Here is a 25691-nt window from a genome sequence, read left to right as displayed (position 1 = left end):
GTTTTCCACTCATGTACATTGCTAGAAGTCCCTCTGTGAATCAGCTTAACTAGAATAATCTATTTATATTTCAACTATAGAATGTCCTGCTGAGTACATATGTTTTCATTGTTTTTTGATAATCCACTTTTTTGAGCTCTTGATCGAAAATGTGTGTTTACGTTACATGTTTATGTTAAAAAGAAGTATCCACATTTTTACCCTCAAACATCAATATTGATATTTGCTTCAAAAAAATGGTTCAGCTCTAGTTTGCAGGACAGTTAGTTAGCGCGTAGCTAAAGGTATGTATTAGTTCATTATGTTGACGTGCCAACTCAATGGTGTATGGTTAGCTGACTAACTATACTGTATTGTACTATATATAATATACTATACTGAATATTATGTATCGTTCAGATACAGGTGGTTCTCTTACTGAGTTTTAGTAGTATTTCAGTATTCAGTATTTTGTAACACATGATGATAGTGATACAGTGGTACAGTGTTGTTTCAGCCTTTGTCTTTTGGCCACAAACAACCAATAGTTAAGTTCCCCGACTTATGTTTACTGTGACAACAAGTAGCAACTCTGAATAACAGTTAAGACAAACTGATTTTTCAGACTCACCAGGAACTCCAGTTTCAGTTACATACTCTTTCGTGACTCCGTGAACCATAAACCTTCACTTAGGTTTTAACATTTTCAACTTGAACGGGTGTGTCCCATTAAAGGTCCTTAGAGCAAATCTGCTTCTGATTTTTTAATCACTTTCATGTTTTTTAATCACCATTGTTTGTTTGTTTCAATTGTTTTCGGCAGCACTTTTTCCTGTGATGGTTGACCTCAGTCTTTTTTCAATTTGCTGTTTTAAGCTGTTGAAGAAAAAAACAGGCTCCCTCTGCCACAGCTTTACATAGGCAGGGAAAACCATGTGATAAGAGGTATGTCATGTTTTTTGTAAGTTTCTGCAAAACGGACGTCAGTCCCAGACCTTTTCTCTTTGTGGCTTAAAGCAAACTGCCAGTGTGAAACAAACGTCACTGAAAGTGGCCATATTAGACAGTTGGCTGTGATGGTTTTGCTTGCTACAGACCGAGCCCTCAAACTTGCTTTCATCTATAGTATCAAACGGGGTAAGCTTGGTTGTACATACTATTTATAGAACATATTTCCCCTTCACAGTTTTTGAATTTAGTTTCATAAATGAAAAAGCACAATCCATCCATGATAGGGTCTATTGTGAATGACAAAACTATCACTTATCATTACCATATCAAATAATATTAAAGATGTTTATTGTTTTCCTTTCAACATTTACATACAAATGAGCCTTAAGAAGACAGTGTTAATAATTGCAATGAGCCCAGCCATTGACTTAAAAACAGTCGAGTCTTGTATAGGAGTCTATAGTTTCTCCTGCTGGAATACTTTTACTACCAATTCGACTGACAAATGTTGGTTGGGTGACTAAACTATGTACCATGCACGTAGCAAGTTAGACAGAAAAACCATGACACAACCATTCCCTCATTTCGAAGTTCCTACGTCATGCATTGAGCTAAAAGTTAATTTACTGATTAACTGTGATTTTAATCAATCAAGTTTCCCTCAGTACTAGGGATGTCCCCGGCTAAGGATTTACATAGTTGAATCAGAATTGTCAAGTACTGCCTTTAGTCGACTGATAGTCGAATCATGTGTGTTTTTGTGTGCAGGGGTTTACACATGGTAGCTCCACTTTAATCTTGAGAAGCTGCAGTCTCTATTCATTCAACTTACACTGTAAATTTCCAGCTAAACTGAGGCTTATTGTTGACCCTTTTCTCTCTCTCTCTCTCTCTCTCTCTCTCTCCCTCTCTCTCCCCCGCCTGCCATTCACCGGTCTTGTGCAGAGTTTTGCGTGCATGCAGTTGTCAGCAGCACGGCATGCACATCGTGGTTCCTCGTGGGTCTGTTTCAAGTAGCTGGCTGTTCAAGTTTTATTCTTTTTTTACATTTACATTATTTACAGCATTAAACGTTGAAATGTTTATTGTAATAGGCTGTATATTAACTTATTGGGAGAAAACTGGTAGTTCTATGTAAAATCAGCCCGATATCGCCAAAATGGCATGATCCTTGTTTTGCTGCAAAGCTTCGACTGTGAGATTGACAGTTGAATCAGGCTCCACCCATTGAAGCATCAAATCTTCACCTACTCAGCACTATTATAAAAACTAAAATACTACCACACTTCAGATGTAGTCCTCAAAGGACTACATCTGAAATATCTCTGGAGCGCTGTGCCTTCCGCCATGTTTTTTATTGATGCAAAACAAACCCTCGTTGCTAACTTTGGTTGATGCTGGACATTATTTACCGAAGGAGCGCAGTAATCTTACGCGTTTTTTAATGATAATTCAAATTTGAAATGGTAATACTGACCATCTGGAAATTTACCATGGTTTATTATTAAATTGGGAACTGTTTCATCCTAAATTGTGAGTGGTAGAGGTAGGTATTGGTGAGTTAGGGTTATGCAGGTCACGAGCAGTGGCCTCATTGGGTGTTAAAGGTGGTATGAGGTAGGGGGGCTGAAGTGCCCTTTATGTGTGGCAGAGTAGTAGATCCATGGCGGAGGTGTTTGGCTCTCTGCCCAGACATGCCATGTGGGGTTCAGATGGCAGGGTGGAAAGAAAGGCACACTGCTCTCTAGCTGCTGCTAAGGGGACATGAACAGCATTTCTGTGCACCAGCTCTCTTCATCCTCACCTTTGTCTTTTCTCTTTTTGTATATTTCATATACATTTACTTTTTTCCTCCTTGCTTTTTCTTATCTCACAAATTGAAAGAAGTGTTTGTGGTTTGACGGTTGCCACCATACCAGCACAGAGCATTGTAGATCAGGACAGCTGAGACTTCTTTCCTTTCTTGCTGCTTTCTCAGGATGTGAAAGAGACCACCAGTGACATCAGAGAGACTGATCTAGGCTAATGAAATCTCCAGATGCCAACAGTCACCACAACCACTTAATGACTAGTAAGGTTTGATTTTGTTATGTTAATGTGCTGTGACATTTTTTGTACCTATCGCACAGGCTGAATGAAGTGGCAGGAGGCAGAGGTGCGGACCCAAAATACAGACACTTGTGAGGAGGATACAGTTCAAAGAGGATTTATTCAATGACAACTAAAAACAGGCTTACTTGGAGCACAGCAGGCAAAAGTCCAAACCAAGAAAGAATCTAAAAGTAACATAAATCTAGAACAGGGCAGTAGTAATCCAAGAAACCATGGGAAACAGGGCAGATCACTCAACATTTGATGATGACACCACAAGGACTGAACATAACTGAAGGCAATATACACAAGGGCACACCACAAACACACACAAGCAGGCAATTAATCACAGGTGAGACACATTAGGAATCAATGTAGACAGGAAACAAAGCTAGACAAAAACACCAGTCACCAAAATTACAAAATAAAACAGGAAGTAAAGTTACAGACAATACTCACAGATATATGTAACTAAATACAACAGAAAACAAGGAAGCAATGATTAACTAACAGAACCTAAACAAGAACACAGAGGCAATGGGTAAAACAGAAATGGACATTTAACAAAATAACAGAAAAACACCCACCTCACCCAAATCCAAGGTTGTTACCTGTACCTGTAGCATTGTCTTTGTCATGCTAAGATATGAGGAAATGTCAAAGCACATTATTATCATAATGAATAGATTGAAATAAGAAAGTGATTTTGCCCTTGTCTGTGTTGTTGTCATTGCTCTGCCTCTCTGAACCAAGAGCACAATCCTCTCAGTCCTTGTCGTGGGAAAGACTGAAATTACATCGCTCTCATGGTGGACTATTTTGAGCTCCCAAAGAGAGTGGCAGAGGGCAGGCGGCAGGTTCTAGTGACTCGTTTGTACTTAGTGCAGGAGAACCCCTCTTGTCCCAGCACGGTTGCAGCCTTCAACTTTTTACAGGTCAAGTGCTTTGCGATTTTAACGGGGAGAGGAGTGGAAGAATGCTTTGCGCTACTTCGCCAGGTGAGTGTGTCAGCACTCCCAACTCTAGCCAGGTGTGTCTTGTGTGTAGTCCTGACTTTTATGTTGAGAGGTGGGAGCCACCTCTCAGAGAAGCAGCTGTCCTAAGGTCTGTCAGAAAAATTATTAAACATTCCCTAAACATTTTTGTTGTCCAGTTAGCTTGTTTTTTTGTTTAAATATTTATTATCATTTTAATCATCATAATCATGGGAACCTTGCTAACATGTTAGACGTAGGGCATTGCTACATGTTGATATGCATTGGCATAGTTATTATAACAAATGTCTCCACAAATTATATCTAAAAACTTGCAAAAAGAAAGTAAAAGACAGGAGGAAAACATACAAAGCTTGGATCAGTGGACTGTTTCACAATTAGACAAGGAATTGTCTATAGGCATTGTAAATCGTATAGTTTCAGATGGAAGGCTGTGGGTGTCAGAAAAAGAGAGTTTATGGTCCTACAGGTTCTAATATTTTCATGAAAAAGTGTAAAAGTAAGAGGTCAAAGGTCAGACAGTCATGCTTGAAGTCTACATGTGGGGCTAGATAACCATGTGGTTGCCCCCTAACCCTACTCAACTGAAGGGGTCCCAGCACCGGTGTGATGAATGAGACGTTTGTTTCCCCGGGTGAGGCATGAGTGACTATGTGTGGCATCTGTCTAGTTTAAATTTAGTGTAACTGAAGCTACTGCTGGCTGCACTGTATCAACATGTCAGAGGCTGCATTACACCAGAGAGAAAGCTGTTGAACTCTTGCATCTGGTTTCTTTTTTTCCCCTTTTCTCTCATTGGTCCCTTTTACTGCGAGGCGTGGCTTGCTGCACAGGGATTAGGGTTATTTGGATCCCATTTTATTTTAGACTAACCTCAATGTCATGTATTGGTCAGGCTAATGCATGAGATTGGCACCTCTACCCCATGTAGTTTTTGTTGTCCCACTCCCGTTATTTGTCCATTGATTGCATGTGACATAATCTAAGGGTACATCCACAATACAGTTTTAAAATGAAAATGATCTTCGTCCACACCAGCGTTTTAGCTGTGTTTCAAAATTGATCTACGTATATATTAAAACGGCTCAAAACGCACATGAAATAGCCATTTGCGTACACTGGGCATGCCAGTGTAAAAATAATTTTGTGAAAGAATAAAGTTCTACAGACGAAGAGCCACACCAGAGATTTTTTGTATGGACCAACAACGGAGTGGAACTGTTACTGAAAGTAAAACTGGACTACAAAGCGACTATGGCGGCATAAAACAGACTGGGAGAAGTTGCAAAGTAAATACTGCAACATGCACAGTACAAGTGCGTACTGTAAGTGTTATTTGCACAGTACAAAATATTTTACTAAAAATACCAAAACTAAAACAGTGTCTGTAGCATCCAGTGTTTCCCACAGGATTTTGTGAGACTATGGTAGGTGGACAAATATCCTCTAGGGGGTTCCGGGGGCATGCCCACCCGGAAGAAAAATTTGTGCATTTTAAAGTGAAGTGCATTCATTTGGTGCCGTTTCAAAGCAAAATAAAGAGCTAGATCTATGAAGAACTTTGCACTCTTGTTAACAATTTATGGCCTAGTAAACAATTTGATCATCAACACACTGCATAGATATAAATGGTGATGAAACAGCAAAAAAATCAACTGATTTATTTAATACTTTTCCAGTAACGCTAAATCAAAGAATAATTTGTAAGTAATTTCCCTAATATTTTATTTTACTTTTAACTGACACATGTAACATATTTTATACTTCCTGTGAATATAATCCAATTAATCTTATTTCCATAAGTTCTATACGTTGTGTTAACACCATATTTTGAAAACCGGACACATTGTTACATGTGTATCCTCTATCCTCGTGCCATATTCACCAAGTCCAATGCAATTTGATAAATTATATTTTATGATGTTCTCTTATTGCGTACAATTAAGATTGAATAGCCTCTCTTCAGGTAAGACTCTCATATAGTAACACTTGTTACAAAGTGACAAAATGACAAGTCGTTCTACTCCTTTTAACTACATTTACATCCATCCATCCATCCATCCATCGTCAACCGCTTATCCTGCGTACAGGGTCGCGGGGGGCTGGAGCCAATCCCAGCTGGCATCGGGGCGAAAGGCGGGGTACACCCTGGACAGGTCGCCAGTCCATCGCAGGACTGCATTTACACTGCACTCCAAATTTAGCGGCTAGCTTGATCACGTTCTCACAAACGAGTGACATTGGAAAGACTCAACGCTGTTCAAATCCTTAGTTAACGTTCCCGTAATTACCAGAAAAGAAAAGTGGTTGTCTCGAGTCAGATGCCAAAGGGTGTGAACTCGAAAGTTTAAAGCGGGTAGCAGCGGCGCAAAGCAACTTAGAAGTCTTTAATTTCATTTTGAAACTATGGCGAACAAGAAGACTGCAGCGGGCCGCTATAGTCTCGTTAATTATTGGGAAACACTGGCATTGTGTTTTTGCTCTGCATGACTTATAAGACCCAATCAGGAAGCCAAACATTAGTGTCTGCGTCCTCTTTTTCAAAGTCCTCTGTTTTCGCCTGCCCGCGCTACCCCACTACCCCGGAGTTTTGAAACGAAAATGGGGTCGTCAGCGTTTTCAAACTTCTCCGTTTTAGGTCGTTTTAGTCTGGACGGCAAGTGCAAACGTAGCAAAAGGTCTCCCTTTTAAAACGAAAACGTAATAGTGTGGATGTAGCCAAAAATGGGTTATCAAGAAACTGTGATTGTTTCGGTGCCCTTTATTGACAATTAATTAATGACATGATGTTTTAGATAAGAAAAATAAGAAAATGATTAAATTAAGTGTTTACAAAAAGTCTTCAGTTGTCAATTTTAAACGTATGATGCACCAGTTAGATTTTCAAGGGGCCCATCATACACACATTCCTTTGGGGGTCCATGTGTTTGAGTGGAGCCTACCACATGGGTCACAATTGGAATGTGGACCATGTGGACTTGGCTGGGCGAAAAGGGCATTACATGCCACTATGAACCGATTAGGCACATTACGCTCAAAAGACCCAAGTCGTGAATTGGGTGTCTGTGGTACAGATATTCTAGTCATCTTGAAGGAAGGGGTTTTCTACTTTAGGTGTAGTTTTTTTGTGGACATATACCACCTCCATTTGGGGCTGGACAATAAAACAATAACAATAATTTTCGCGATATAGTTTTTTTCAATAACAATATAACAAATAAATAAATGTTTGATTTCATTCACCTAAATCACACATGAATTTGGACTTAATTTTTTATTAAGATGTTTATTTGTTGAGGAAAAAGGACTGAATTTTACCCATCAGGTTTCTTCAGCGTTCACTAAGGGGCAAAAATCAGCCTTTAAACTAGAGAAGAAATAACGATTTGGTACACAAAAGCTCTGTTTCCCTGTCTGTCCCTCTCCCTTGCTCTCTCTCTATCCTTCTCTTTCTCCCAGGGTGATTTTTTTTTCAGGCACATGCACAGTCAGCCCTGACAGATTATTTAAATGTCACCCCCGCTACCAGTAGCCCCTGATGTTATCTACTCTGGGTTATTGCAGGCCATCAGGCAGCTTGTGGCCGCGTTGGAGGCCAATCTTCTAATGCGCTGCAGCTCTCCTGCTCCACTGAAAACCAATACATAAAAGAACCGTAAACACAAGTTTTGTGTTTACATGCACACAAGAAAGACACACACAAGAAGCCAAGTTAGGCGGGAGGGATTACAGCATGCATTTTGATCCACTGGAATAACCTGGTTATTCAAAAACCTGTGTGTACATCCAACTGAACTTGAACTGAGGCAAGCATGTAAAATGCATTTGTGATATAGGATGCTGCCGCTGAGAGGATAATCTCTCTTTCGTTTTTTCCTAATTTGTGTGCGTTTTGTATCTTAATTTTAGAAATTGCCTGCTGTTCTGCTTCGGAAACTGATTTTTTTTCCTTACTCAGTTTTAGCTGTACTCTGAACTATGTAATTATAAGTACATCTACTTATTAATCCTTGCCTTGGGCTTTGTCATGCAAATGCATGCATGAAAAAAATCCCAAATCCCAACCCAAATCTATATTGGGTCTATTTCTGTTTTCTGTTGATACGCTTCTTGTGGGGCATGTAATCCAAAGTCACATCATTGAGTTTCATTTCTGTCAACATTCAGCAGTACGTCCCAATAAAACCTGACCAACGTGCCCTGCATTATCTGGTGTTCGTCTGATATGAAGTGCTCCATGTATGAGAATTTTCTCCAGTAGTTCTAGCAAATCTAGCTTTGCTACTAAAAGTGCCCTCACAAGAAGTGTTTTAGCTGCATTTTTCAGTCATCATTTTCTTCTGTTTTTATAATTAGAGGGATTGTGTGTTGGGCTCTGAGAGCTGCCAAAAAAAAAAGAGACCTACACAGCAATACTGTGCCTGAATGCATCTTGTGTAGACACTGACAGCCACTGTTGCTGCGTTGATATGCTGCTTTCACTACACAGCCTGCGTAGACAAAGGTTGAATGGGAGCTTTGGGTGTCTGACCCCTCAGCAGTGGAATCCCAGGTCTGGTGATCTCAGGCATTCACACTCAGGGTCCTCTTTTAAATCTGCACTGAAATATTCTGATCTTATGGCTTTTTTTCCCTTTAGGCCTTATTTATTTGGTATCCATTTTATGTTTTTTAATTTCTTGTAATCACTACTGTTTTTTTTCACCTGTTAATGTTTATCTTTAGAAATTCCATTTAAATAAAACATATTGTTATTATGATCCAAATATAAGTATTAACCATTCCTAAGATATTGTTTCAAGTACCAAATTAATGTACCCTAAAGGCAATTAGTGATATGTTTGAAAGGGATCTTTGTGCGTTGGTGGGTATTTAGTTCAGGTGGTTACTTGGCACTCTATGTTTAGCCCATAATGTTATCTCGGCATGAGATTGTTAATTAGGAGCTTAATTTAGCCGCCGGCATATGTTAACATTGGCTTAGGCTGCCATTGTTAAGCCTGTGCTGGCTGGTGAGTCTGCTGTGACGGCACAGCAAGGCTTTTTGATGTAACCCTAACATAACATTACAAGATGAGACAATAACAAGGCTCTGCAGAGGCCAGATTAAACTGACACCTATACCTCAGGATTTTACTATATATGTTCTCTGCACACATGACTCTAGATCAGTCTAGCCTCTCCTATGCTGCCCTACATTTGGATTTTTCTGTTGCTCCCTTCCTCTTAATTTTATGTGTACACAGACCCAACCACCTACACATACAGGGATTACCAGTAGGTTTGGCACAAACCCAGTCAGCAAAGTTAAGACCCCAGGTGTAGGCTAACCCTTACTATACGTGTGAGTGTGTGCGTCACAGGCTCTGTGCTTAGAAATGTAGGCAGGTTCACCAGCCAGCCGCAGAGTTCTTGGAAAGCCCTGGGTGAGGAATTAAATGTGTTTTTGGGAGCTTTGCTGGAAATGGTGCAATAATGTATACATCAACCCAAATGTAAAAATTTATAAATACAGTTTTTTAATTCTAAGAAGGGTTTTAAGACTTCTGGCGCTTGGAAATAAGATATTTTCTTTTTTTGTCAAATTAAAAAAGGTTTAATTATTGTAAATTATTTAATGACTTAAGGTATACACTCTTGATCAATGTCATGATTAAACTTGTGTTTTCATTGTCAGTTACATTCATTCAAGTTGCAGCAGGCCGCTGACTTTTTTAGTGCCATAGCAATTCCTGCCCTGTTGTTACCTTTCATAAAAATGAATGAGTTCCATACAGTGAGGTAAACAAATTTGAATACATTTGCGAGAGCACTTGTATGGCATTAGTAACCTGTATCAGCAGATACACTCAGTTGAGGAATTGTTTCAGCAAAGAAAAAGTCGGATTGTTGTATCCTTATCTCAGAGCATGAAAAGATTGTGTGGTGGCGCACAACACGTGTCTCACAGAGTAGATGTGAACTGATACATTTGTAGAAACAGAAACTGATCTTCTGTTTGAAGGACAGCTGACAGATCTCTAAAATTCATTCACATTGATTTAAAAAATGTTTCATGAGCATTTAGATTTTGCACTTGTTTAAATTAAAACATATCACATTTACTGTTTTTAAATGTGTTAATTGATTATTTATCTGTGCCATTTATCCCATGAGGCTTATAGTGCATGGCGTGTTGGCACACTTTTGTTGTTTGTTGTTGTTGGTCAGCAGCTCTTGAGGAGAGCCGAAAGAAGATACTGGGCTGAACACAAAGCCTTCTGTACAGGGGATGTAAGCAGAGCCTGTTCTAATCAATCTGCTTGCCCACCACAAAGGGAACCCTGGCTAAGGTTACCTTCTAGCTCCAGCACCACATGGTGTTGGAACTAGTGGGTAACCTAAGACAGTAATATGTGTTAGGTTGTGCGCACACACATACCCACACCCACAAACAATTACATACATAAAGGTATACTCACATATACCCATACAGTATGTACTAACACACACAGGAAGGCACCAAGGCACAACCACAGGCACACAGGAACATACACACATTCATACACCTCCCACACTTTTATACCCATACACACAAAGAGAGGTAGACTGAAAGATAGTGGGTGCACCAGCAGGAACCTGCCGCAGCAGTGAGCTTGTTAGCTTCTCTGGGAGAGATAAATCCTTCCCTTCCTCAATAGTAAACTGGGCTTTCTCAGAATGTGGGCCTGTGTGTCACTGCCGGTCACAGGACACTGACACACTTTGTGTGCAGTGAGAGTAAGAGGAGGGATGAACAAAGTCTCTACGGATTATCCCCCATGCGAGAATCCCCAGGTAGTGTGATGGTCAGCCTGTTGAGCTTTGTGTCAAGGAGCCGGAGTAGATGCCACCATCGCCAGTGGGTCAGGCCGTTCCCTGTGGTCACCGTGAGAACACAACGGTCTTTGTGGTGTGTCATAAACATCCAACAATCTGTGCTTCACTGAAACATCTCACAGTGAGGAGGAGCTATTATTAGCTTAGGTACAGCAAAGCCTCTTAGAGATCTTTAGTTAACCGGATTGGCTGTCTGATTTATGGACACTTGAGGAGTGTGTGGCGCACTGGGCTTTCAGGGAACAGCGCAGGGGCTTTGCAACCAAGGCCATTGATAAAACAACAGTACCACTACTTGCTCTTCTCCACTCCTCTCTGACCTCCTTTCCTAAGGTGACCGGTGTTTGGCTCTCACTGAGGGGTTTCCCACCACCCACCCCTTCTCACACTGGAGGGTTTTAGGTAGCAGGCTAATCTTATCTCAGGGCAAGGAGAGGGCTGTGGGCCAGGTAACATGGTCGTCCCCTGTCTGACCCTCATCTGTGCAACACTGTAACTTACCTTTCTTCACCATGTATTACAGTGGGTGAAAATATGTAGAAAAGTAGATAGACTTTTTGTGGCATCTCATTTTTTACTCTCAACTTATAAGCATTAGGCCCTATGGAACAAAGAGAGAGGCACAATATGGTCAATAACATGGCAAATAAAAGGTATTACTTTGAGCTCAGTATGCTAAATGATGTTAGACACTGTTGGACAACCCAGCAGAGGGATTTCTAAACTGTTATCTGAGGAGACTGAGAAAGAGATAGTCCAGAGACAAGATGCTGCTCTCATTACTTTCACCAGGCCAACACAGACATCTAATAGTGCTGCTCTTTATAGCACATTTGTCAGCTTACCTGATCCAGCAACTGAAACTTTTCTTGTTTTGCTTCTCCTTCATATCAAGTCAGAAGTTCCAAATAGACCAGTTAATTAGTGTGTCCTTAATGAAGCTTGTGTCAGTTCATGCAGGACATGTAAGCCCTGACTTGAAGCTCTGCTTGAAGTTGAAATATATGTCAGAGCATATTCATTTGGTATGCGATTACTTGTGGAGGAAATTGTACAAGGCACAAACTGTGACTGCTGTTTAGTCTCATCCTTTAAAGGGAACATTTGTAATTTATGATATTCAGTTGCAGAGGTTGAAAGAGTACAAAAATATTGTACTTAAGTAAAAGTACTGTTACATTGATGAATTTTTACTTAAGTACAAGTAAAGTTGATGTTATAAAAATCTACTCAAGTAAAAGTAAAATCTAGCTCATTTAAAATTTACTCAGAGCAAAAGTTACTTAGTTACATTTTTAACCCCCTAAAATAACTTATTTATACTGATTTAATATCTTATTTATAGGCCTTCTTGTTATACTTAATTAAATCGTAGTCTTTGGCGATTTGATGAGGGCACAAAGCCAGTCATTAGTTCATCTGACAGATTTTAAAGCAATAAAGCAATGGCGCAAAACAATGTTAGAGAAGTTTTTTTGTCATTTTTTGTGAATGTTTTTGCTTCACTGTGAAACTGTGGTGGAACGATTTAGACTATGGCAAGCTGCACTGGACTGGGAAAATGGGAAACTGGACTGTATATAAAGTCATATCCCTATTTATGCTACATTCAGACAGGTGGCAATGTTAATGTGACTTCATAGGCGTTAGTGTAATACATTATTTATTAACATATGCCTAAGCATTATTAACTAGTTAGCAGCAAGTTGCTAGTGCCAACCAACATTAACATTGTCATGCAAACTACAGGGGAGCTTGGCTCCTCTTAGAAACCCATGACATGCTATTTTTGCCATTGCCGTTGCTAAATCTTCCGTATCATCATGGAGGAGCGTCGGGCTTCATCTAGCCAGAGGGAACTATCACCGACAGTTCCCAGCGTCAGGCCGCTCCGCGACCTCCTCTCCCAGGCTCTGTCCACTCCCTCTTGCTGCGGATGGTCGGTGATCGTTCCCTCTGGCTGGATGAATTCGGATGCTCCTGTTTTACGCGTGATCCATGTGCTCCTCAGGGCCGGCCATGACAGTGTTGGAGCCCTAGGCGAGATTAGAAATTTTGAGCATTGCACCAATTTATTGTTCATCTCCATCTAAATAAAGCGAAACACAATATTCAAGCGGTATGTGACAATTCAAAATATTAAAATTTAATAGAATTCAGGCATTCTGTATGCTATTGCTTTTAAATATGTTTTCTCCTGGAGATCAGCTTTTCTAATTTAATAAAATCCCTCCTGAGTCTGTACACGTACTTGGCCTTCCGTTCTCGTTTGAGTCTCCGTTTGGGGAAATAACCTCTTTTAATAGGCCTACATGGGACTTTTTCACCTCACTGATAATTTAATTAATTTTAATTCAGCTATAAACTCCTGGACTTTAATAGCTCCTGTGTTTCAGCAGGTTTTCTGCTCATGTTCAAAACTTTGTGCACATTCAGTTTATCTCCCATAGTGCAATATTATGAGCCTAACGTCATCATTTAATGAGAGTTCATAATATTTTTAATTCTAGCTGGCCTCTACTCTGCCGTGCATTACATTATTGATCCGTATATAGCCTATCCCCTTTAGACCTTAGATCAACACAGTTTGGGACAGCATGCTGCATGTGAAACCGAAACTAACAAAAAACACTACTGATCCGGCAGATAGGCCTATCTCACCACAAATCCACACGTTAACTTCAGCAGCTCCGATAAAGTGCAGCTCACAATTAAAAATAGCAAAGCTGCACTTCAGTTTTAAGATGTTTATATTGCAAAACTGTAGCCTACCAGTTACGTTACTGTCTACATAATTAAAATTGCCGGTGTCGCATCAGCTGGGTGGAGTTGAGTCAAAAACCTCTTGCGGCGCAGTATGTAGCTCCCTGACATTTTGCGCCCTAGGAGATGGCCCTTTCTGATATGAAGCGCTGGTGTGACACCAAAATGTGTGACCTATCCGATCCTGTGACCCTAATGGGAAGTTAAGCGCCAGAGGCTTTGTTGATGATGTGAAGCGGCTGCAGTTTGGTTGGCTTTAGGCACCAAAAGTACTTGGTTGGGTTTAGGTACTAAAAGTACTTAGTTATGGTTAGGAAAACATCGTTGTTTGGGTTTTGGTCACAGAATCTGATAGGTCACAGATTTTGGTGTTACACCGGCCATGGGGTTCAGCGCAGCCACGGATCGGCCCTGGTGCTTCTGCACTGAGTCACAGTCAGTCCTGTCTTTGAGCCACCCGCAAACATGAATTTTTTATTTACTCAGTAATGGCTGTGATTTAAAATATAGTGAAGTACAATACTTCAAAGAAAACATACTTAAGTAAAATTAAAATTACAGATTATAAAAATGTGCGCAAAAAAACTACTACTGAACAGAGGTGGACAGTAACAAATTACATTTACTGGCGTTATTGTAATTTGTTACTGTCCACCTCTGTTCAGTTGTAATAAACAAACTTACCTTCCAAGTAAGTTTCACAACAAACAAAACAATATCATGCACGAATCAAGACAGAAAAAAGAAAATGTTTTACCCATATAAAATTGCAGGGCAAATTTCACTAAAGACTTTCATTCAGTTTGCACTTGCAATTTACGTGTAATAAGCACCTATTTTACTAAGACAGCAGCTCATTACAGGCAGCACCTGGGACTGCCCTGACTGATCTATGTTTAATGTTTGTTTGGTGTGATTTAACAGAGCTAAAATTAGCTGGTCAGGTTGTGTTGTTAGCTGAGCAGCAACCCAGAAAAACCAAACTGACAAATTTAAAAACTCTTAAAAACATTGTTAGCAAATGACAATGCATGTCTTACATGTGGCATGAATATGGGAAGCAAAAAGAAGCAAATGAAGAATAATAATGGGTGCACATTTCCATAGTAGCCTGTTGAGGATTATAATGTCTCTATATAAAGTCTTTGTTGAAAGCGAAACAGAAAAATATTACTGGGGCATGTACACAAGCTATGTTGATGCCTCTGCATGGCATATCAGTGGACTTATCCATACAAACACCACTTACATTCAGCTATTTAACCTGTAAACTCCTCATTAATCTCAGTTGGGCCTACCTGGCACATGCTGGCTCTGTTGCTTCTGTCACATGACTTGTTGTGCACTACCTCAACCACCCCAAACAGTCCGTTTTTACAAAATGTGAATCGAATAAAACTGCATTCACACACAGGGACAAAAAAAAAAAAAATGTCTCAATGTCCTCACTGCAGCCATCTAGTATACAACAAATTTGTTACAAATATTGTATTGACATACTGTGTATAATATTAAGGTCAAAGTATTTTACTGTTAAATCTATTAGTACTGTAGTATTGTATTAATATAATCACCTACTTGTGCTTCTGTCTTAATGTTTTGCCTTAGTGTCTGTCCTCCCCCTGGGCTATGAGGTGTTAAGCAGCAACAGCTCCTCAGACAAGTGAGGGGAGAGGAAGACAGGCGGCCTCGACTGTTCTCTTTTTCTCTTCTGTTTCCCTCCATCTCTTTTTTAAAATTTAGTGAACCGTGCTAATTAAGACAAATCCTGATTTGCCTGTCTCAAATGAGGTCAAGCTGTGAACTTGCACTCAACAACAGGGTGTGCAACAACTGAAAGTGTTTTTAACTACATATAGATGAGAAGATAGAGAATCTCTATTATAATGCAGGGTATTTATGTCTATTCTCACTTCACTCCACACCTGTCACCCAAAAGTGTTTTTAAAATGTCACTCTCTATTTTAATGGCTTTTAGAGGGGAGAATTAATGCAATGTGCGTTTGTAAATCACTCTTCTTCTTCGGAGATTTGTTTAGAAATGTTTTTAATTGTGATTTCTTTTTATTGCAAGTTTAGTTTTTTTTCTTTTTTATTGGTTTATAGAGGAAGAAGGTAGGACACTCATGTGATGGATTTGCTTTATCATCATGAATTTGGGAAGATGGGGAACTTTTTGCAACCCAGATAAAACTGCAAATGGCAGGTACCCATATCACTCTACAGAGGATGTTTCTGTTTTCTGTGAGCATGGTGTATGGTGCAGTGTAGTTGATGGAAACGAGGGGTTGCTTTGGCAATACTTTGGTATGGCTCCCTCACTTAAGGTGTGTGTGTCTGTTTCTTTCTCACTTTTTCTTTCCTCCTTTGTTCCGCTGTTCTCTTCATGTTATTTCCCAATTCATTGAGTGAGAGGATACAGAGTTTTTTTCTCTTCCTCTCGACTATGTTGTCCTTCTCTTGCTCCCTGTCAGTCAGTCAGATGCTGTCGTCAGAGGACTGCTGGGTCTTGTGACAGGCAGGGAGGGTTAGTGCGAAGCCAAGCAGCTATAAATAAAGAGCTTGCTTCTACTGCCTCTGTTGGTGCTGCTGGAAAGAAAGATAGGAGAACAGAAGGCAAAACGTTTTACCTTTTTACATTTGTGGTTGTCATTTAGAGTTAGATTAAACAAATATTAGAACTTAACCAAGTTGTGGCCTTTTTATCTGTGCTTGACAGGTGAACAATGCTCGTTTTGTAATAGTTAAGTTACAGTAGATATTTAGTAAAATTCAGATTTAAATGTAGCCAAATGGTCTCTTGTCTTTAGGCAGGTGGGCACATTTAAGGAATGTGGGGAAGTGTTGTGTAATCATTTCACAAGTTTATTCTGTACAAGCTATACTGTGGTTTTGGCTAAGCTACATGGAAGTAAGTAGACGTTAAAGTTAGTACTTTTTTAAAACACACAGTTACAAAGTGCTTCACACACAAGAAAAAAATATAATTGAACAAACAAAAAGTAAAGATAAATCACAATATAAAAAACTGCACAAAACCAAACTAAAACAAACAACAGGGATGGAGATCTTTAGAAAGGCTTGTCTATAAAAATGGGTTTTTAGAAGCCGCTTGAAACAGTCCAAAGATTCAGCAAGTCTGATAGATTGGGAAAGATGATTACAGAGGGATGGGCTTAAAACAGCAAAGGAGGATCGCCTTGTGTTTAGCAGTTGGCTGGGTGCAAATGAAAGCCAGAGATCTGACGATTGGACTGGTCGAGAAGTGGCATGAGAAACAAGGAGATTGGAAATGTAACTGGCGGCAAGGTAATGTAGTACCTTATATGTGAACAACAGGACCTTATTCAGGAATTTATTCTGAATTTTACAGGAAGCCAATGGATGGATACAAGAACAGGGGTAATGTTGGACTGAGGGCTAGTTCTCGTTAGTAGCCTGGCAGCTGCATTTTGAATCAACTGTAAACTATTTAGAGCAGCTTGACTCATTGGACATTAATCCAAAAGGCCTTTGCTATTCTTAATCAGGGTTCCCATGCATCCTGGGAAAACACATGGAAAATGAGAAAAAAATGTTAAATGTCCTGGAAAATCTTTTGTTGTCCTGGAAAATTATTTTAACATTATGTTGCGATTGCTTGGTTATGTTGCTGCAGCGATGTGAGCAAACCCCCCGGATCACATCACATGTTAGCACAGGTTGGAAGACGTTTATTCAAGCGATCAAAACTCTCAGTAATGTAAATATTAGTCACTCCTGGCTGGTAACTGTAGTAGTTTTTATTAGGTTTATAAGATTAACGTTTTTTCTCAACTTGTTTTAAATGGTTGAATAATGTTAAATTGGTTAACATGTTTGGTTCAGTTGCTGAAGTTGACGGGCTTGCTAGCTTGATTTGCCTGCAAAGGTTTAAACATTGTGTTTTAGCTCTGGCTAGGAGCAGTGGATTCAAGTGTGTTAAGTATTGTTGAGAAAGTTGGATAAGAATGAATAGGACGCCAGGGTCAAAACAATGAATGGGAGCCCAGCTGTATGTGCATCAAACACGTCTAAATACTGGCTAACAGCACTTTTCTTTTTCCTTTTATAGCGTTGTCTCTTCAAATGCAATGCTATGTAATGATAAAATGGACCTTAACATAACATGAAACTTTTTAGTTATAACTCACAGTGGTTTGTGATAAGCATTGTTAGTAAGATCGGCGAGTGCAGATTAATCGCTGATTTACCTCCGATCATAGCCTGACTGTCAGAAAGCTCGGCGACTGGCAAATTGGGCTTTAAATCGTGTAGTGTGAACTAGGCTTGAAGGGGTTAACACATTGTGTGATAAACTGATTTATACCAAGGCTTGGTTTAATTTCCTATTGTGACTTTTGATATTTGCACACCTATTAACTAGTCCCAGATTTTTGACCATATGACTGCTCTTATATCAAAACACCAAGTTTGTTTTGAAGCTTTTTATATATATATATATATATATATATATATAGTGTTTTATTAAAATATAATTCATAAGAAATGCACATGTCAAGCATAGAACACAAAGGGCTTTCCAAAAGAAACAAACAAACAAAAAAATGCAATGGCAGTACTAAAAATAATTATTAAGACAATTTCTAGACATGTAGACATAGATGACTTCATAGAAATCTTATAGCCATAGACCTCATCAGACCTTCGCAGAGAGGAACATATTAGTGTATGACATGATCCCTGTCTGTGATACCAGGTAGATCATCACTGAAAATTTCCTGGAAAAGTACTGGAGAACAATCTCTAGAAAAGAGTGGGAACTCACAACACGTCCAACTTAATTGCCACTAGCAAAAATCTGCATGAGAAGAAAATTCAGTTGTTTTTGGAAAAATCTTCATTTTGTTATGGAAACATAAAAATTCTTAAGTCCTAAAATGTCTCTGTATGTCAGATTAACTTTTCGCATGTGAAACATTGTGTGTGTGGGGCGGGGGGGGGGGTTCTCCCAATGGGACCAGCAAAGCATATCCAGTGGAAGTTTATCAATAACCTCCAGCAGAGCAGTGCCAATGTGGACAATCAGCTCTTCTCTATTTGTTTGTGTGTGGGTGTGTGTTTGTGTGTGTACTCACTGCCAGTGCCGGATGACCTTTGGTATAAATAGCCTGCCGGCGCTAGCTGTGATGACAGCCGACAGCATGCACCGTTGTGTGAATTTGTTTCCTGAGTAGTGCTGTTCATCGGTTATCCCTCTTGGAACAATGCCTGTATGACTGCCTGCTACCCAGCAACACTCTGGACTCTAATTTCCTGAAACTGGGCTCAATCGCAAGCGCAAACTCAGGGTGCTACTGCACACCAAATAATTTTATGCAGTTTTGGCAACCATATGCCCAAGCCTAGTCCTTGTGTAGCGTAGTGGTGTGTGAAAACAAGGCTGCAGCCGGATGAATACATTACTAGTTGGAGGAATGCAGGATGAGCAAGTGGACTAAAATAATGACCAATTACATCTTCTCCTCTTATGCCTTTTAGAAGCAACAGACAGTTTAATAGGCCATGAGGGGAGTCCAGACCACTTCCCAAGGCACAAATAAACATCGACCTAGAGTTTCATTCTGGTGTGCTGGATTGAAGAGCCAACACACAAGCTCAAATCTCGGAATAAAATTATGTCAACATTGTTTTGTACTTCATTAACTCAATGAAGTCAAACTAAGTAATAGTAAACAAAACAAACAGCAATAACTTAAGTAATATTCTCCACATTGTATCTTAATCTTCCCTTCCCTTTCTTCTCCTAGATCTGGAGCCAGATGACAACACATCGTTCTACATCCTAAATGTGGGCCAGCCTCAGTCCATGGTCACCAACCACCAGTCTATTGGCCTGCCACGCCATGGCATGCAGTCCCACTCCCAGGTCATCAGCACCTCCCCACGCTTTCAGTCGCACAAGCCAGGATCTCAGCCTCCGAGCTATGAGGCACAAGACTTCAAGTACGGCACCTCCCCCCTGCTGCCCTCTGCTCCTGTGGAGGCACCAAAGGCCTTTGAGTGCCCCAGTATCCAGATCACCTCTATCTCTCCCAGCTGCCAGCAGGAGATGGATGCCAATGAGGAGAATCTGAGGGCCAATGGGCCTGATGGGGACTACCATGGTGACAGGCCCTTATCCAGAGACCACCTGTATTTGCCCCTGGATCACTCTTACCGGGACTCTTCTCTCAGCCCTAGCCCATGCAGCAGCCTCTCCTCTAGGAGCTGGTTCTCTGACGCCTCCTCCTGTGAATCATTCTCACATGTCTATGACGATGTTGACTCAGAGCTAAATGAAGCAGCTGCCCGGTTCACCCTGGGCTCCCCACTTACTTCCCCAGGCTGTGCCTCTCCTCAAACTGGTGGTGGAGTTTTGGAGGAACAGCCCCACTGGCAGCACCACCACCCTGCCTTTGTGCATCACTCCCACTCTGTCAGTCTGTCACCCCGACAGTCCCCCTGCCACTCACCACGCACCAGTGTCACTGATGAAAATTGGCTTAGCCCACGACCACCTTCCAGACCCTCCTCACGCCCCACCTCACCCTGTGGGAAGAGGCGCCACTCCAGCGCCGACATCTGCTACCCCGGCTCATTGTCTCCTCATCACTCGCCCGCACCCACGCCAGGACCCTCACCTAGGGGCAGCGTGACAGAGGACACCTGGGTTGGCAGTCCTTCTGTAGGCATGTCACCCTTCCAGTGCTGTCCATCTGAGGCAGACATCCCATCCAAGACAAGGAAGACCTCACAGGACAGAACAGCTATGCAGACTGGGAAAGGAGATCTGGGGCTAGATGACCAAGGAAATATGTCTCCTAATCTAGACTCTCCTTCAGACGAAGCCCTGCACAGCCTGAAGAAGGATGGGCCGGGGGAACAGTTCCTCTCAGTGCCCTCTCACTTCTCATGGAATAAACCCAAGCCTGGTCATACACCTATATTCAGGTAAATTACCTGATGTTGAGGAGAATAAGTGGAAAAAAGTGTAGTATTTTACTAATAACAACCTTTTCTAAAGTCGACTCCATTTCACAGATGCAGGCATCTAATCCAGCTAAAGCAAATGATTCATGCAGACTCAGTGGAAATGTCAGCAAGGACTAATTTCTCAACTGGTTTAAGGAACTTTCTGTTGCAATTTGTTCTATTGTACTTCCTGTTTGTATTTGAGAAAGACTTAGCGAGACTCATTGAAAACAATATTAATGTGGATAGAGATAGATTCTTGATGGATTACATCCTAAAACTTAAAAGTGTTTTAAACTTTGAGCCAAAAACAGAAGGTGGTGTGGCGATAACTGCCTCTTTGTCAGTAATCTTTGAGAATTATTAATGCAGTCACCACTTGGCAAGACAGCACATATCATCAATCTTAAAAGAAATTTGTAGGTCAAGGCAAAAGAACAGACCTCAGTGGTGAATGTTTTTAAAGAGTGTTGTGAGCTGTCATAAAGATTGAAAGCTTTTTGATCAACAGGAGAAGTGTGAATGTTGAAATGCAGTAAATTAGTACTGAATAGCAAGTTAGGTGAATAATAGACCTGGTGATGGGACTCTGCAGATCAATGTTCGGTAACGGGGAAACTTTGTGCTTTGTATCAGCAGAATAAATCTGATTTAGAGCAATACAAGTTTATTAGCGTGTGTGTGTAGGGAAACACAAGGACACAAACAGCGGCAGCTCTCCAAAAACACACACACACACACACACACACACCCGCACGCATGCAAATGCACAGGCAGAATCTACATGAAAGAGTGATGGGTGCAATCAGAAACTCAGAATGGAGTTCTTTAAGTCTGCTGTCTGTTTGCCAACGTGTGCAGCAGATGAAGACATAGCCTTGTTTGTGTGCAATGGCCCCTAGCACTGTAAATCAGCACAGGGCACATATGGTAAGGGGCCACCACACACACACACACACAAACGCATGCATAGACATAACACAAATGCTTGCTCACATAGACCTAACACTCTCCAGACAATAACAGTGTAACAGGGTCAGCTCTATGATGAGTCACCATTTGATCTTTGCATCCTTGCCCTTCTAAATGAAAAGGTCATGGCTAAGATAGTGACAGAATAAAGTTGACATTATATATCTATAATATATAAATATATAAAATAATAATATATTTAATATTATAAAGAGTACGGTCTAGACTTTATATAAAAAGTACCCTGAGATAACTTCTGTTATGATTTGGTACTATATAAATAAAATTTAATTGAATTGCTGTGCTAACTGAACACAACAGCTACTACTTTTTTAAACTATGTTGTTTACTCTAATGTTGACCTACAAGTATTTCCTTACACTCCACACCCTACTAAAGTTACTGTACCACTGACCAACCTGCCTTCAGTAGTTGCTCACTTTGGTATAAAATACAGATTAGAGTTTCAGATGTGACTGCTACAGAAGAAAGTCAGGTGGAGTAAGCGCATGTCTGTCATGAGATAGAAGGTCATTGAGTTGCCTATACGCATACACAGGTGTGTAAGTGGTGTCTTGAACAGATGGCCCAGATGGAATGGGTGAGTTTGGGTTAGAGTGGGTGTTCAGACACTTAATTTGACGAAAAGTCTTCTCATGTCTCACTCCCTTAGCTGTGTACTGGAGGATATTAATGGCACACATATGAGTTGGCTGACAAAAGCTTTATTTAAAAAAAAAAGGTCAGTGTTACTCTAGTAGCAAATACTGTATGTACAGCTCCAGTGAGTAAGCAGAGCATAATGCTAGTATGTGTTAGCAAAAGTCTAGCATTTAACCTCTATCTAACTATTAGCGTTTTGCTAATTTGCTGTATTTGTTTGTGTTTGGACCTTCAGTAACAGAAAGAGAAAAAAAAGTACCTGAATGGGATAACCTTTGGGATGAGAAATACAGTTTTATTTGTTGGCAGCAGCAGAGGTACTGATGGAAGTAATTGTGATAGGTTGTTAATATAAAACATATATTTATAGGTAGGTCTGTATTGCTCATTTCTTAAAATGTGTCTGTGCCTTACATTCATGCAATGTGTGTAGGTTCAAGATTACCTAATTCATTGGATGGAAAGGATGCTAGTGGGACAGCCAACTTGGTCTTCTCAATAATAGAGAAGACCAAGTGGGCTGTCGGAATGTGATTGGAGTGTGAGCCCCTTCACCATGGCTTAGACATTTGAGAAAGGTTATGCTATGTCAGGACATAGGTCACAAGGCTCATATTTCCTCTGTCCTCCTCTACTCTTGTTACCGTAGCAGCCATGCAAACCCACACGGGTCGGGTGGTTATGTCATGGCAGCTGGGAGGAAAACATGAGGGTTAGGATTTCTCTTTTACACTGTGTTAGAGTGTTAGATCTATGATAGAGCTGCTGTTAGGTGAAAACCGTGTTTGAAAATCAAACTTAAAAGGACTGAGAACAGGTCTTTGTTGACTATTCCAACGTTACAACAGACTTTGTATTCATCATCACAGTTACCTAGCACAGATAACCACACAGTATAAACTTTTCTTCAAAGCAGGAGAAGGATGAAACAAAGTTAGACAACCTTAAATGTTTTTAGATGACATTTCCATGTCATATGCGGTAGGATAATCTGAAGAATGCAGCTCAGTTGGATTTGTAACCGCAAGGCTACATTTAGCTTCTCAAAACTTCTTCAAAATATCAGACACATGCCTTTTCATTCCAAAATGCAGTTTTTCCTATGGATTTGGTGCCAGTCTGTAAGGCAGTTTATGAAGTAAAATGGCTCCACTGAAAGCCTGACTCACATGTCTTTAATTCAGTCTGATCAGATTGGGCTGCACTTAGCCAGCACTTGACAGGCATGTGGAAAGGGAAGAATTAAGAGAGTCTGCCATGCTGGCAAAAACTTTACAAACTTTCCCTTAAGAAGTATTTTTACTGTCATGCAGTCTAGGCTCCGTATGTTGCATTGCTAGGAGCCAGTACCATGTTGGATAGAGCCAAATTAAAGCATATGCCACTGTGTGACACGGTGCACAAAGAGCCTACAGTGGCCTACACTGAGCTGGAGATCAGTGTGGAGCATAGTGTGTCTTGGCCCATGAGACGGCATATACTCGCAGCTGCCTGCAGTACAGAGTCAATGGCTCAGGCCTGACATACACAGCCATAGATATACAGATACACATACATGCACGGACACAGTGGGAGTGTGCATGCATGCATACATAGACACACACACACACACACACACACACACACACACACTTTGATTTATGGTTGCGTATACTGCTGTGCTAAAAAAAAAACACTGGCGCTTTGTAAGAGCTGCCAGATAAAACACCTGGATGACACATATAGCTTGTGCTGCCCCACAGTAGGCCTCTTGGATCATGAATAATTAATTGTGTACACTGTCAAGATGTGACAAGGGTTTACATTGTGGCTTTTACTGAAATTCAAGTACCTCGTCAAGTTAATCATATGTACTGTTATAGTTCAGTGCAGATATTACAGACTAGAATAAAAAGGTAGACTTAAAAGCAAAAGTATGTAAAAAGTAAGCAAACCTATAATATAAGCCAAATAAACCATTTAATTTAAAGAAAACTTAACAAATGTAAACCAAACTGTGGCATCCTTTGGAGTTATCATAAACATAATGACAGCAACAGAGACATAATAATGATGATAATAATGACAAATAGTGATCAATTGAATTAGTAAGGTACATTTTGGTCCAAATTTCTTTCCATTTTGGGCATTTTTAGCGTATCATGGGGATTATACTTAAATATAATGTAAAAATAAATTATAATCTGTGATGATCAATATACCAACATTTGGAAAAGGTTACAGCGTGGTTGATGCCAGTGTTTACAAAATGTTTTGGGGATAAACTGATCTAATGCACTCAGATGGAGAGACCCAGTTTCTGTGTGGCGAAGGCCATTGAGTGTTTTATTTTCGAGTGCAGCTGTTCAAATATGATTGTGGCCTACACAGAAAAAAAAGCGACAGGGAGGAAAAACACACAATGCCAGCCCCCTGTGGTGCACTACATGTAAAATATCCACTTGTACAGTCTGCACGCAGACTCACACTCACACACAGTAATTTACCCACTGTGTGACACACACTCTCATCCCACCACCCATTCACTGACCCACACAGAAGACTCACAAAGAAAAGCCCCCTTTAGAAAATGATTCACCCTTTAAGTCTTAACATGACCTATTACAAGTGTTATGTTTAAGAACAGGATTAATGCATGTGGGCATTCCAGTGATTCACTGTCTGGTGGGGCCAAGTGCACTGCATGTTATAACCCTATTTCACACCTATTATACTCTCAGACCATGAAAGGGGAATACCACTGTTTCAGCTTTTGATTGTTTTCAGACAGCCTTTAGACATATTGTTGTCATCTGCCATAAAGTAGAGAGAGAGGTTGCCTTGCTTGACCCTTCTCTGTGATGTCACATGGATTAACATATCTGTACAGAATATATATATAAATATGGAACACGTGAAGTTGTTAAGTACCCAAGCAGATTTTCTTATGGAAATTCTTACTGTTAAGGCTGTTAAAATGTTCTTTCAATCTTATCAATTATTGGTGATAGATTGATAAAATTATTTGCCCTCACAGTCTTAAGCTTCAGGGCAGTTTGTTGAAATGTATATTTACCAATTTCTACAACCACAAGCCACTGTATGCTCTGAATGCATCTTTGAACATATCTCTTACACAACGCTGCATGTTGTAATGGTTTCATACCAAAATTCTAATATGCTCTTCCTCTTTATGTGTGTTTGTGGGTATGCGCGTGTGTGCGTGCTTGTGGTATTCTCTCCTCAGGACCTCCTCACTGCCTCCTCTAGATTGGCCGCTGCCAACTCAGTTTGGGCAGTATGATCTGAAGATAGAGGTGCAACCCAAAGCCCACCACCGAGCGCACTATGAGACCGAGGGCAGCCGAGGAGCTGTAAAAGCAGCCTCCGGTGGCCACCCAATCGTCAAGGTAACAAATCTGGGCTTTTCTCTACATGTCTGGGACA

General features: G+C 40.4%; 1 protein-coding gene across 2 annotated transcripts in view; it reads left to right on the top strand.

The window, feature by feature from the left end:
- nfatc3a (nuclear factor of activated T cells 3a) overlaps nucleotides 1–25691 on the top strand; it is a 67390-nt gene that overhangs the window by 3991 nt on the left and 37708 nt on the right. Inside the window, exons 2-4 of one of the 2 annotated variants that reach the window (XM_038700600.1) lie at nucleotides 2909–3001; nucleotides 19427–20609; nucleotides 25492–25654. In XM_038700600.1, the coding sequence (XP_038556528.1) occupies nucleotides 2956–3001; nucleotides 19427–20609; nucleotides 25492–25654 (1392 nt within the window). In that variant the 5' untranslated portion in view covers nucleotides 2909–2955. The remainder of the gene's footprint in view (nucleotides 1–2908; nucleotides 3002–19426; nucleotides 20610–25491; nucleotides 25655–25691) is intronic. The other variant, XM_038700599.1, reaches the window with a different exon arrangement.

This window comes from Micropterus salmoides, unplaced genomic scaffold, assembly GCF_014851395.1.
Source record: "Micropterus salmoides isolate LMB-PRFRI ecotype aquatic unplaced genomic scaffold, ASM1485139v1 Ms_hic_scaffold_6, whole genome shotgun sequence".
Lineage (NCBI taxonomy): Eukaryota > Metazoa > Chordata > Actinopteri > Centrarchiformes > Centrarchidae > Micropterus > Micropterus salmoides.
Note: the sequence above shows the minus strand (reverse complement) of the source record. Positions and strands in the feature narration are given on the sequence as shown.